The following is a 14784-nucleotide window of genomic DNA, read 5'->3' as shown; positions in this document are numbered from 1 at the left end:
AAGGATTTCCATATTTTTGTGGTGCCATAGATCTAACTCACATTCAATTTTGTCTTTCACCTAATGAGTGTTCCTCTAATTGGTTTGACCATAATCATAATTATAGTATGTCATTACAAGAAATTGTTCATAGTAATATGTATTTCATTGATATTTTTACAAGATGACCTTGTTCTATAAATGATTTTGGACTTCTACAAAATTCAGATTTTTATAGTGTGTGAAGGTTGAAAAAGATTAAATGATCATATAATGTCAATTGGCAAATCAAATATTCGAGTATGCAAAATCGGTGATGGTAAATGCCCATTGTTGACATGGCTAATTACACCTTTCAGTGGAGGTCTAATAGTTAAAAGGAATTCAATTTTAAGTTGTCATCAATACATATTGTGGTAGAGTGAGCATTTGAAAAACTTAAAAAATTTGTAGCAAATTTTGGAACCAAAATGTGGCATCAAAATTTGGAAGTTTTGAGAAACCATTCTTTGTTGTTGTTTATGTTGGATGTGAAGTCCAACTATCATGTATGTTCATTTCACATTCTTCTTATTTGTCTCTTCATCTTCTCTTGAAGACTAATGTATAAATATAAGGGCAAAGCCCTGTGTATGACAAGTTGTAAGCTACAATGACTGAATAATATATGCTCTGCTCTCAGTGTGGATGTAGCCACAATTGTGATGAACCACAATATATCTTGTCTCGTCTCTTGTCTCTATTTGTGTGCATTCTCAGTTTATCTCTTAGATTAACAACTGGTATCAAAGCCTAGAAGGAATCTGGAAGAACATGCAAGATGATGGTTGCACCAGGTTAGACAAAAAGCCTGTTGAGTTGCATTTGAAAGAAAACCATCAAAGAGGTCCAAAAGCCTAGATCGAAGTTTCATAAGGAGAATTGAGAGTCCAATTATTGTGGAAACTCCTCCCATGGTAATTGTGTGAAGAGAACAGGGGCCAAGTATAAGAATAAGGTTGCCAACAATATTGTGTTGATTTCTCTATTGGTAGATGATGGTGAAGAATAGCGGCATCCGCTACAGTATTAAGATGAACAATAGCAGCATCGACATCCACATCATGAGAGGTAGCCGATGGATATTATTCGAGCTTTATTACTAATAATACTAGGTTGTATGGAAGAAGAAAAATTGACCCGCCTAGCATCTCAGAGGTGACAAAATATGATATGGTGTTGCTCCAGCATAAGATTACAGGTAGCTTGTGTGGGTTTCAACTCTACACAGCGAAGACAAAGAGTAGTGTAGACTTTGTTTGGATACATTAGTGAGCACATTAAGTAGAAGTATAAAATAAAGAGCACGAGGGTTCATTAGACCTTCCTTAGACAAGGAAATCGAAACTAAGCTTGAGAAGAAGGCAAATGCTTAGGCCTTGCAGCAGATTTAGTCATGATTTATGTTGTTCGTTTCAACTGATAAACAGTCATTGGGCACTTGGACCTTGAGAAAAGATAATCACATTCATTGGAGGGGCACCTGGACCTTCAGAACACTGTATTTGAAGCAGGCAGTCCTAAGATGCTTGAGTGGTTTGAGAGGAGATGTGTAGGTCATGAAATAAGAAGAGGCATAGAAAAAAGAAAGAAAAAAACCTTTGAGCCTAAAACGAGATCCAAGAGCACAATGAGACTAGGGTTAAAACAATTGTTTTTTGGAAAGGCAATATTATTTAACCTTTGGTAAAACTATGACAGGTGCAATAAAAACATCGCTAATGAGATTAGAAAAATGAAAGTAGAGAAAGAAGGCAGAGGATGTGATTTGACATTATCTTTATAGATTGTAGAGGTCTATAGCTTCAGGTTATGCTTTTTAGAGCATGAGGTTCTAATTTGTGGAGATCAAGTTGTCATGTTTTGTTCCCTAGTTATGCAGACGTGCAGTGAGAGTTTTGACAATTGATCTTGGTTAGCGCTCTTAGTATTGAGTACTTTGGCAGATTGGCCATAGAGGTTCTCTTGAAAACTAAGAGGCTTGGGTGAGGCTACATTTCTCTTGGTTTAGAGAACATTTGTTGAGACGGTTTCTCTTTGGAAGTTTCAGCATGAAGTTCGAGGAGCCTACACCTGTGGATGGGCACAAGTTCATTATAGACCTAGTGGAGATTGTTCTTGGAGAAGAGTCATTGAGACTTGGTGTATCTTGGAAGAGCATTCTCACTCCCCATGCTTGGTCTATTCGGCAGATTTATCTCCTCGTGCATTTAGGAGATGGTTGATATTGTTCCTAATTTTGGAATGTTTGGAGTTTGATCTTCTTGTTTATAGGAGATTTTATTCATATTGTTTGGGTGTTGTAAATGCTCTCATATGGGGAGGTAAAGGAGATCATACTTGACACAGCTGGGCACTTGATGGTGTTGGTAGAAGGATGAGTTATGATTTGTGTTAGTGTTCCTTCCAAGAGTTTTTTGAGGTCATCTATTGTTGGTGTACTTCATTGTTTTTAACAACAATATGTGGTCTTTTCATGAGGACTTGGAAGATGTCATTTTTGCAACAGGTTGGTTGTGGTTCACAGATCATCTTAAGTTAATGCAATGTCTTTTATGTGCTGATTGGTAGATTGAGTCAGCTTATAGTTGACATTGCTCATGCAATTTAAATATCCTATAATGGTTTTCTAGTTTTAGTTTTTTGCACATCAATGATTTTTTGGTGTGTTTTGTTGGAAGATGGTATATTTGGTGCGTTGTATGGGCTAGTTATGTGGTTATAAATCTACTGATGTTGTATGGATAGTTGGATTTGATTAGCGATTAGTTGTGGTTGCTATTCCGGCTATATCCTATCTCTTGTCTCTATTTGTGTGTATTCTCAATTTATCTCTTAGATTAACAATTTATTGTATAATATGAGATTAGATGTTTTAGAAAATGAAGATGATATATGTGATGATGTTTCTTGAGAATGGAAGAAACATGCCAACTAATGAAGTAGCTGATCCAATTGCAAAACTTACTCATAAGTATTAATGACTTTTGTAAATTGTAATATTAATACATGTAGAGTAATAATCAAACCTATGCTTACTTTTTAATTTATTATTACAAGTAAGAAGATCCATTTGAGATGATCTTGCAACAATGCGGGATTTTGGTTGAATGAACATTTGTTTATTTAAAGTGTTTTTCAGCTGGGCTTTTATACTGAAGTAGATGTTATTTTGCAAATGATTAGAATCTATTGCTTTATATTTTGCAACGACTTTAATATGTATTGATGAGCTTAAGGCTGGACATCACGCAATGGAAACAAATACATTTTTTCTTCTAAAATTAAATATAATTTAAAAATACTAAAATAAATATATGCCAAAAAAAAAAAAAAAACTAAATAGATGTATTCACACAATAATATTTTTATACAATATTATTAGATTTAATTTTTTTGGTGAAATAAAAATTATTACAGAAAATTTCAGAGCTTAAACTTTTAAGTTGAGATGCATTAGAACCCACTGAAAGCCCCCTTTCATAAGACCCCACCCTAATAATACTTTTTTGAATAAATAGATATTCTCAAAATTGGATGGTTCTGGCAGAAAAGAGTCCAAGAGCCAGGGCTGCCGCAAATAAAGCTTGTCAGGAATAGATGAATTGTTCTCAAAGCTGGATGGTTGTGGTAGAAAAGAGCCCGAGTGCCAGGGCTGCCCCAAATAAAGCGTGTCGGGCATATAGATGAATTGTTCTCAAAGTTGAATGGTTGTGGCAGAAAAGAGTCCAAGAGCCAGGGCTGCCCCAAATAAAGCGTGCAACCTGACACAGTAATATTTTGCCATAAATACGGTCTCCCTGTCCTGCATGGGCATCACATTACAACATTTTAGCATAGTCTAAGCCATAAGAATATATGCGATATAGAAATCTAACCAGCAGATAGAAGTATGTCACTGACATTGTGATTTTCTTGAACAAAGTCAATAACCAACTTTCCAATTGGCAGAGTTAACGATGGGAAGAACTATTCAAAAGGAAACAGATGTTAGTAGTCAGCTAAGACTTGTCTGTTCAACAAATCCAAAAAATCCCATTACATAGAAAAACAATACAAGAAAAATCTTGGAAGAATGGAGAAACTTACAAGACAGGGCAAGGGAAGAGCCTTTGATACAACGAAAGCAAATAAAAGCAAATACAGAGATACGACACCGTATTTTACAACTAGAGATCCTCTCTCTGTACCCATCCTGACCTGCTTTTGATAATTCATAGGACAACAATAAATTATCAAACTCACTGTTTCATTGTTACGTGATGTGTTTTCTCATATTTTTATTACCTTCTCTGAAAGTGACATTTCTTTCATAATCCATAAACTAAAGTCTCTCCACCTGGCATTCCTTTTTTACATTAGTATTTACGAGTATATGATAATTACCAGAGGAGACATTTTGCCCACTTCCCGATCTCCATCAATCTAGGCTACTCAAAACATAGATTGCTTTAGAATACAAGCTAATTACACAACAGTAAATAAATTTCTGAACAAAGGAGCTTTTGAAATAGCAATGATAACGATTCACAAGAAAACTCAATACAACCTGATGAAAATGGCTGCAGAAGAGGATCAATGTAGTTGTGATGCCAATAAGAATTGATACACACAACACTGTGATACTGAATGGAAGACTGCCTGTTTGACTGATGCACATATAGCTTTGCTCAGGATAACAGCTCAGCAGTCTCCAAAATAGCATTAATGCACAGACTATTGGCTGGATATCTGTATTCTAGATTAACTTTACCTTTTGCTTGACTGGCTAAAATAGAATGCGCTAGTAGCTAGAGGCCCGAATGCTGCAAAGCACAATGGTTCCCCCAAGCCAAGGTAGGATAACCGACAAGGAGGGCACTGCATAAACAAACTCATTCAGTTGTATCAATGAATTCAATTGAGATACATTTGAAAATGCCTTATGTTTTTTATCATCAAACACATGGAAATATTAATATTTTAACAAAACGAGAAGCATACAAAAAGGAACCCCCTAGGACCCTCACAGGCTTTTACAGCCACTTCAAACCCAGAACAAAGACACTCACGCCTAAAACCAAAATAAGTGCTTCTGAAATTTCGTTAGAAGACAAAGAAAGAGAACAGCACAGAAAAAATTGGGAGAGCGTGAGAGAGAAGCTTACTATCCATCGTTCACATGCACAAACACCGTTCGGCTTTTGCTATTTTCTTATTTCAAATTTTTCTGTTTTATGTTTAAACTTGCAGCTGTGTTTTAGTGAGGGTGAAAACATTTAGATTCAACAAAAAGGCCATACAAATACTATGAGTTCAAATCACCCATTTGAATGCCCTTCCACTCTCCTAAAATATTATGCAAATGGTACATTCAATTTTAAAAGAATTCCATTCAGAATTTGCAAAAGCCATAGACAAATACACAAAAAAACAATTCAAAGGGAGTAAGTAGAGTTTGTTTATGTTATTTGGGCAACAGGGCTTATAAAGGTAGTTTATACACTGGTTTCTGGATAGTGGACCTGGGGTAAAATGATGTGAAAAAAAGACCTCGTTGAGAAGTCTAAGTTGTTCAAGGAGTGTAATGTCCCCATTTTTGCATTTTCCATAGTCCCAGTGTTTCTAGCAGGGCTGGCCAATTATTTGGTTCCCATAGGCTAGCAGATTGTGAATTGGCTATGCAGCCCACAGAATGGTTGAGTATTTTAATTTATTAATTCTTAGAAATTTAGAAAACTTAAAAACAGTGAATCTATAATTTTAAATTACTATTAAATAATAAATTAATACCCAATCTGTCGGCTGGGTAGAAGCTTCCAGCAGATTGCATGGGGAACCCATTTAAGGGGCTTATGGAGACATACTAGCTTTGCAAGCCAATTTAAGAGAGTCTCCTAAATTTTAAGAGAAATCCCTATTTTTAATGAATGGACTGGGGGTTGACCAGGACATATCAGGAGACCTCCGGGATCAGCCTCAGAGACTTTTGGCGTAATTCCTATTTTTCAGGAGACTTCCTAGATTTAGGTGACTCACTTAACTTGTAGTGGTCAGACAATATCGTGGAAAGGAGCCATTAGAAAACAATTACATTGGGGTTATGAGTGAGCTACAATAATTTGGAAATAATTTATTTATTTCTTAAGTTAGTCTTAATAAAATAATAATAAAAGTGATTATTGATGGGGTCAAGCCCAAGAACAGAGTGGGCACAACAGGAAAGGGATACTTTATTAACTGTGAAAATATGCTAATGTACTCAGTACAGAGAAAATAGACTCCAAAGCAAGTCCTATGGGCTTACAACAGTATAAATCAGGAGAGAATTTCTTCTTCCAGTACCTTCTCTCAAACTCCACTCTGAACTGCCTTTACAATGCCAGAAATGTTCTTAAATAGACCCCAAAGGGTTAAGAATTAGGAATACATTCTAGAAAGTGCTAGTTGGCATCCACCGCCAAAATGGAAGGCTCCAGAAGTCGAATTAGAAGTGGGCGCAAAATTAAAAGAATCTAGAAACGGTAGCCGAACTTTCGAGAGGCATAACTTTTGAACTGTAGCTCCGATTGACGAACCGTTTACATTTCCGGAAAGCTCTCGGAGTGCTCTATAGCCCTATAGACAAGCCTTGCTTGTCCCCCATTTTTCAGGCCCGTACGAAGTCATTTAGTGCCTCAAACCTGACTTTGAAGCATTCTTAGGAGGTCTCCAAAAACTGAAAAACTACGATAACTTTCAAACCGTGCAACCTTTTGTCCTAATTCGTTTTCTAGAATGTTCTAATTTACAATTATAATCATCCCTCCAATTTACACCTTCTAGATCTCCTTAATTATGACTCAATTACATAGTCCTATTTTTTCGGCATTTACACGTACCCCAAGGTGCTTAAAAACTCTAACCTAGAATACTAATAGTGGAACTATGAGAGTTGGAACCTTTATTTGACCCAAATGGGTATCCAAAAATGAAAACACATGAAACAAAAACTATGTCTAGGTACATTTTTTTGGGTGACACAGGATTGCCCTTATACCTCTGGATGCTCCTACATCAATTATTATAAACACTTTATAGTAATATAATATTAAGTTATTTTAAGGGGTCATGGCACAACCTTCTAGGTTAATAGTTGCAAGTCATGAGTTGAGTTGAGGCCATTTTATACTGAATAATATGCCTTGAGGTAGACCGATCACTAGGTGAGGGAGATCATTAAAATAAAACATTTTTATGTTTATTAATTTTGAAAGCCTCAAAGCCTAAAAGAGTCTGAATGGCTCTTGGAGGGAGAGAAAATGAAATAAAGGAGGGAATTGGAGTGGAATTTTCATTTTTGGAGGTTATTTGCAAACACGTATCTTAGAGGTGGGGTTTCAAAGAAGAGCTTTAAGCCATGTACGTACTCTGAGAATGAAATCTCTCAGAAGATTGAAGACCTACAGGTGTGAGAGATTATCCCAGGATTGTTATTTGCACTGATCAGGCCTTTTCTTAAGTGGATATCAATTTATGAGAAGTTTTCCTTAGTAATCAGGTTGAATCAGAGAGTTATTTACAGATTGCAGATCAGAGCATATATTTGTTTTTCTCATCGATTTTTTTGGTCTCCTAGAGCTACCATGCAGCCTAGAGTTTAATCAACAGAACTTAGATTTGGCATGGACATTAGTAATATACAGGTCAGGACCAAAGTCATCTTTGGAGAGCAGAAACTAAAATTATCAGGTCACAGGACAGCAGATCACACTGAGAATATACAGCATTTTCCAGTCATACAACCAATAGTTGCATTCCAAATATCCTCCAAACTGGTACAGCGTCCTACAGCAGAAGTTTTCAGCATTATAATTTGAGTTTGAACAGTAGCTAATTAGACCTATTAGATTTCCACAATCCATGAAAATGAGTTTTACTTTCAGTAGCTAATTACTTGTGAGGGGGTCAAAATGTGGTTTCCAGGAAAATATTAGATCAAGTTATTGCTGTACGAGAGGCCCAGACCTGAGCAGAGCGCAGTACTATTTGCTGTGACTTTCAATTAAATTGTCTAAAATTTCCTATTGGCGTTAGTTTCTGTAGCTAATTTCCAATTTTTTTTCTATTTGCATTGCATCTATCCTTCAAAAAACACCAAAAAATAATAAAACACAAGAAACTCAAAAAACTCAGAATTCTGGAAAAAAATCAGACTAGGCAAACTTGCATTCGGGAGGTGGTCATTACAAGGAGGGAAAGGCAAAGGATAAGAGAACGTAAGAAGAGACTATGCAATCTAGTATATAACTGTCTACTTAATCAAAACCTTTTAGACTAAAAGAGGAAAGAGTTCTACAAGGGAAAAATGAGGGCTACTACTGTTACAATGATATTAAATATACAATCAGAGGAAGTGGCAGATTCTTTACTTCCCGAATTTTTCTCTGCCCATGCTATCCCATTCCATGTGGCACATTTTCTCCACTTCAAACAAAAGTTAAAAGATTCAATCACTATGTATAATGCCTCGTTTTTTAATTATATTGAATTGGAAGTTTTTCGCCTGTTCTCGAGTTCTTTCAAAGGCTTCTTGGTCTATTAGGAAGAACTCCAATTTTTTTAGAATCAGGGTTGCCCAAGGACACGTTATTGGAAAAATAGAACAGCAAAAAGAAAATAGAGAAAGAAGGAACTTCCAACTTAACTTTATTGAATAATAGATGCAAATTTATACAATAGCTTGACTCAACAACATTCCTAAATGACTGCTAATTAGATTGACAACAAACTATTTCATGATTGACAACACACATATAAACTTGACAGCTAACAGAAACTTATGGACACCTAACTCAACACATCTATGATAAGAACTTGATTCGAACTAAAACTCTTTGACTCGCACCTAAACTAAACTTGTGTTGTCAGCAACTCAACAAGGTTTGCCACATGTGCAACAATTATTATTGACTATTGTTGGAACATTAACTCCAACACCCCCACTTAATGTGACAACTAAAAGAAACATTACGTAGAAATTATACTCTGAAAATATGTCATAGAGGAGTAACTCTGAAAATATGTCATAGAGGAGTAAGACTTTCTCATAGTTATACAGCTATCATCCAGCTTTGAAACACCATTGGATACACCATCTCCACATGAAATGTCTCATAACCCTCGTAAAGGTACGATGCCAAGCTTCTAGACTTTCAGATCTCCCTGAACTATTGGACACACCATCTCCACATGAAATGCCTCATAACCCTCATAAAGGTATAGCTTCTCCGATCGTATAGCATCTCAAACTATTTGAGCATCCATCTAGCCTCTACCACATTCTTTCCTATTTTCAAAGCATAGACTTCTTCAAAATAAAACAAGATCTTCATTTTCAATGATTTCATCACACTAACAACATCAGGTGATTCAGCATGAACAACTAAATTTGCTGATTCTTTAATTTTACCTTTGAGAAGGTCATTTGCACGAATTTTACAATTCATTGCAATATGTCCTACCTTTTAACAATAGAAACATTCAGTTTCATTCTTACCATACATTCTCTTTCCCATGTTGTTTCTTTGAGTATAATGCATGAATGAGTTAGGTATTTTCTCTTGAATCTCCTTTAACTATTCTCTTTTCTTCAACCAAGACTGCTGAAATCACATCTTCTAAAGTCTGCGAAGACATTTGACTAAGAGTAAAAACAGCATTGCTATATTTTGAAGCCAAACTATTTAGCAAGATAGCTTTAGCATCATCTTTATCAATTACAACACCAACTTCAGCAAGTTGTTTGATTAGAGTTCTCAAATTACTAATGTGGTTAGATATAGTAATTTCATCTGACATTTTAAAACTAAATAGCTGCAGTTTTAAAGAAAAGTTTGCATTCGTTGCTTTTGCTCCAAACAACTTAGTCCATCCCAAATTTGTTTAGATGATTTCTCTAAATCAACATGTACTTCTGAATTTGAAAGAGCAAGACCAACAATAGACTTAGCTTTCTCATCTCTGCCGTCCCAATCAATCTTCTTTTTAGCATCTATAGGTACTATTTCAGTGCCATTAACTATGCCTCACAAACTTTTATTCATCAGCTGCATTTGCATTTTCACTTTCCATGTATGAAAATTTTGACCATTATATTTTTCTATAGGCCTATCCATTTTCAGAATTTCTAAAATAAAAATATAAAGATACCTTCCAATGTTGCACAACAACAAAATCTGCAGTAGCATGAGACTTACATTCTTACAACAACAACTTCTTTTAAACGGAGATGGCTCTGATACCATATTGGAAAAATAAAACAGCAGAAACAAAATAGAGAAAGAAAGAACTTCCAACTTAATTTTATTGAATAATAGATGCAAATTTATATAATAGCCTGAGTCAACAACATCCCTAAATGACTGCTAATTAGATTGACAACAAACTACTTCATGATTGACAACACACATAAACTTGACAGCTAACAGAAACTTATGGACACCTAACTCAACACATCTACAATAAGAACTTGATTCAAACTAAAACTCTTTGACTTGCACCTGATGGAGACTAAAATTTGGGGTTTCCATTTCTTATCTTGATAAGAAAGCAAAATATGAAAAGTTGGTGTTTTTGATGCCTAGATGAAAAGGAGAAATTTTGCATACTTCTGAGAAGAGGGTGCAAGAAAATGCAGCAATGGATGAACAGAAAGAAAGACCGCTTTATGGAATTTGTGAAACTTCGTTGTGTGAAGTTGCAGTACAATTCAAAGGGGACTCCAAGATGCATCCTTAATGAAAGGTCATTATCAACAGCATCATTTTTTGAGCTAGACAGGACAACAGAAGTTAACCACTCCATTATTAATTCTGAGAGCTTTTTGATGAATGGTGAAGTCCAACTGGGAAACATCTATGAAGCTCTAAGTAAAAAGGATAATGATAAGTGTTGGAGAGATTTGTATGATCAAAATTTTGAATCAGCGAAGCGTGCTACCCAAGCATTTGCTGGTCTTCTTCTTGTTTCTGAATGTGAAGCTACCACTGGTATGATCTCTATTGGTAAGTGCAAACAAGTGCATTCTAAGGAGGATAGTATAGAAGACAAAAATAAAATTAAGCAACAGCTGGAGGATATACTATAACAGAAGAAAAAAAAAAACGTCTCTTAGATTCAGGGAGCTTGTACTCGTCCTCAAGTATTGTGCATTAAGGGGGACATGGAAACGAGAGCAAGCTAGGATCTGTCAGTGGACTGATTGTACAGGAGTGTTAAGAAGTTGGATATTGAGCACAGGAATGGGACACAGATGCCTTCCCAATGCACATCTTATCGATTACGCCTCTCAATTTCTGGTATTGCAAAGGTTGATGCAGTTTCTGATTAATTGCAAACAATGCAAAGACTGCTGGCAGAGCCTTTTGGTTGTTATCAGAGACCACACCTTAAAATGCCATCTCAGATATTGGACGAGAAAGAAAGAAGCATACAAACGTTTGTAAGTAATAATGCTTTACTTGAAGATCCTGTTGCTATTGAAAAGGAACAGAAGACTATAAATCCATGGACCCCAAGGAGAAGAGGATATTTCTGAAAAAAAAAATTCTCATTTAACAAGAATTTTCAGAAAATTGCATCCTTTATAGAACACAAAACAATTGCAGATTGTATTGAGTTCTACTACAAGAATAAAAAATCTGAAGAGTTTGAGATGATGCAGCATAGGCAACAACTCAAGAATCGGAGAGATTATTCACAGTCGTCTTCATATCTAGTTCATACAACTCCTCAAAATAGTCGGCGTAGGGAAGTGTCAACTGTCAGCATTGACAAGTTGCCTATTCCATCTACTACAAGATTGTGCAATGAGGATGGCAGGGCTTTTTGTAGAGATTTAAGTAAAAATGTTCAGAGCAGTCACATTGTCTCTATTGATTCAAAAAACTTGGAAAACCCTCTAGTAAATTCAGGTTCAATCGCTGGAAGAAATATTAGTACAGAAGTTTTCAATAAATTAAAAGCAATTGAAAGCTCACGATCTCCAAGATCTATGATTGAGGAATTTGATTCTCAGTGGACAGACAATGAGAGACAGCTTTTTGTGATTTCTTTGGGAATGTTTGGTAAAGAAGTCGGGAAGATCTCTCAACATGTTGCAGCAAAAAGTGAGGGGCAATGCAAAGCTTTCTTCAGTAAAACCCATAAACGACTTGCACTTGATCGAGTTACTGACAGTTTTGAAATGAATATGCACAAGAATTTGATACAAATACGAAAGCATAAATTGAAGGAGAAAATCTCAATTGCTTGCAACTTTGAAACTCTTTCATGCCTCTTATGACAGTGCAAAGTGGATTTCTTTCAGTGAGATCCGAGGAGCATTTTTTGGCAAAGATTGTGCTACAAGTTTCAAAGGAAAGTTACGAAATTCTCACTGAATAGTACCCAATACTTTGTCCCTATGTCAACTGATGTTACTCTTGTAACTTGGAATGACGCAGATTGTATGCCAATGATATGTGGATGATCACGTATTCAATAAATATGAAGAAGACTAGTTATACATAGCGATCATCCACGTCAGATTGAAAGTGGAACTCAGCATTCACGTTAAAATGGATTCTGTACTGAAGCGCCTTGTCTGAGATGTATGGAGAGTCACAGCTTAATAAGTTTACACTCGGAATAGCATTGTCCAAGAGAGATGCAATCCCTACATACGGAAACCTTTTAGGAGTTATCGTGGACGGTTGTAGAAGAAAGTTATGTTTATTTGGTCACGAAAGTAGTTCTCCTTATTGGGAATATCGAAATACAAAATATGTTCATACATAAGTGTTTTAACTTTGTATTTTTGAGGCAGGCAAAATGTATTTTTGGTCATATCTAATGTTTGGCATGTTTTTCGCAGGTCTGGAGAGTGGAGTCTGCATTTGGAGATGCATGCGAGAGGGAGAAAGGAAATAACGTCAGGTGGATAGAGACTCTGAGATGGAGAGCATCAGAACCTTCCGGCGGCAAGGATACTCATTCAAATATTGCTCTGCACTCCCGTGTCCAGAAGCACATAAAACTTATATGTGGAGGATGAAGGAATCTGCCTATGTGTGAATGGAGAGGAGGATTGCGCGCGGAAGGATCAGTCCAGACAGAGAAAAACGCCCACGGGAATGAGGGAAATCACATCAAAATATTATAAGCTATGGAGAGATTAAACTGTCAGCTAAAGTTAAAATCTATTGTCTTTATTTATTTAATTAGTTTTTATTTATGAAAGGGTGCGATGTTTCATAAGACAACCGACACCCTTAGGTTCTTTATAAATATATGTAATAGAAAATCAAACATATTACGATACGATTCCATATTCATATTTTAAATTTTTTACCCATCCTATGCTCAATGATGTATTATATTCTTTTATTTGCGGAGAAATGAATTTTTGAACTAAGCCTGTGGATTTGAGTCAGTGGGTGGATTTTGTGCAACCCGGATATGTTCGCAACAGATGGATCTTTTGTAAGGAATGTCTCTATTGTGATTTTATTTTCGGTATTAGTATTATTTTAGATTTCGGAGTTTTAAATTATTAATAGGTTGTGTCCGTTATAAATGGTTTTTATTATTTTCTATAAATATTTTAATATTTGGGTCATTATAGCATGTTAAATTAGATAAGCATAAATATTGGAAATATTTAATTATTTTCGTATTAATGTCTAATTTGCCTCTGCAAGAGTTAAAGTGCATTTTAGACTAATTTAAAATTGCATTTATATAATTGATCCATCACGTCAGAATTATTAAAATTGTTTATAGTTTAAATTATTTAAAACTTTATAAAGTTGTACGTCTCAATTTATAATATTGACTCTAATTGCCCATTTAATAAGCACTGGTCTTTACTCTTGATTCATAATCCATATGCTGGCAACTGTTTCATTTCTTTCCATTGAAGAAATAATATATTCATCTGTTGCATTAATCTATAATTATTCTTTAAAACATTATTACATTTATACAATCATTTATTTACAAATCGCAAAGTTTGAAGTTTTCAATAATTCTTGCCATTTTGAAAGCTTTTGTTGTGTTCGCATTCTAACCAATCTACTATAAGCGTCTTGGATCTAAGTGTTTCGTCCAGGTTCAGGTACACCCACCTCGGTTTTGCAAAGCTGGAAGTGCAAGAGATTTAGATCACGTTGATCAATCTCGTCAAATTGGCCTTAACCAGTTGGATTTCCCAGCATCAAGCAAGCAAGGCTCGTAGGATTCCAATCTGCAGTTTTGGAAACCAACAACACCTAAACTAAACTTGTGTTGCCAACAACTCAACAAGGTTTGCCACATGTGCAACAATTATTACTGACTACTGTTGGAACATTAACTCCAATACACCTCCCCACCCTTATTTCCTTAGTCCCCATACCAAGGACAAAGTCCCACCCGTCCCCCTTTTTTGGCAAATCCAATGGGGACATTTGGGAAACTTGGAGATATATACCCAAAAAAGGGGGTCGTTTGGAAGAACCAGGGATGACCATCCATCCCCAATTTTGTGCAAGCAAAAAAGTTATTTTATCAAAAAGGTCAGACTCCAAAGTATAGGCAGATTCCAGCATTCCGGTGGGATGTTGACCCTGAAAATGCAGCCCAGGTTGATGAGGAGACACCACCAAGATTGGTTGGGGTTCCATTAAATGAGGATGCCCTTCTTTCCGCGAGCTATGATGGAGATGACTCTGATTCTGATGCAGAATTGGCTGAATCAGAATAGAAGCAGCAGTGTGCTTTGTTTAC

The 14784-nt window shown here is 35.8% G+C and overlaps 1 protein-coding gene across 1 annotated transcript in view; it reads right to left on the bottom strand.

Annotated features, from left to right (window-relative positions):
• Positions 1 to 3346: 3346 nt before the first annotated feature.
• Positions 3347 to 14784, bottom strand: part of ABC4 (UbiA prenyltransferase family protein) — a 120585-nt gene continuing 109147 nt past the window's right edge. The window contains exons 5-10 of the mRNA XM_089800065.1: positions 4772 to 4878; positions 4568 to 4667; positions 4405 to 4443; positions 4108 to 4218; positions 3922 to 3987; positions 3347 to 3823 (exon numbers count right to left, since the gene is read on the bottom strand). Of these exons, the coding sequence (XP_089656191.1) occupies positions 3716 to 3823; positions 3922 to 3987; positions 4108 to 4218; positions 4405 to 4443; positions 4568 to 4667; positions 4772 to 4878 (531 nt within the window). The 3' untranslated portion in view covers positions 3347 to 3715. The remainder of the gene's footprint in view (positions 3824 to 3921; positions 3988 to 4107; positions 4219 to 4404; positions 4444 to 4567; positions 4668 to 4771; positions 4879 to 14784) is intronic.

The sequence above is a fragment of the Cupressus sempervirens genome, chromosome 9, assembly GCF_028749045.1.
Source record: "Cupressus sempervirens isolate cs-2001-9-10 chromosome 9, ASM2874904v1, whole genome shotgun sequence".
Classification (NCBI taxonomy): domain Eukaryota; kingdom Viridiplantae; phylum Streptophyta; class Pinopsida; order Cupressales; family Cupressaceae; genus Cupressus; species Cupressus sempervirens.
Note: the sequence above shows the minus strand (reverse complement) of the source record. Positions and strands in the feature narration are given on the sequence as shown.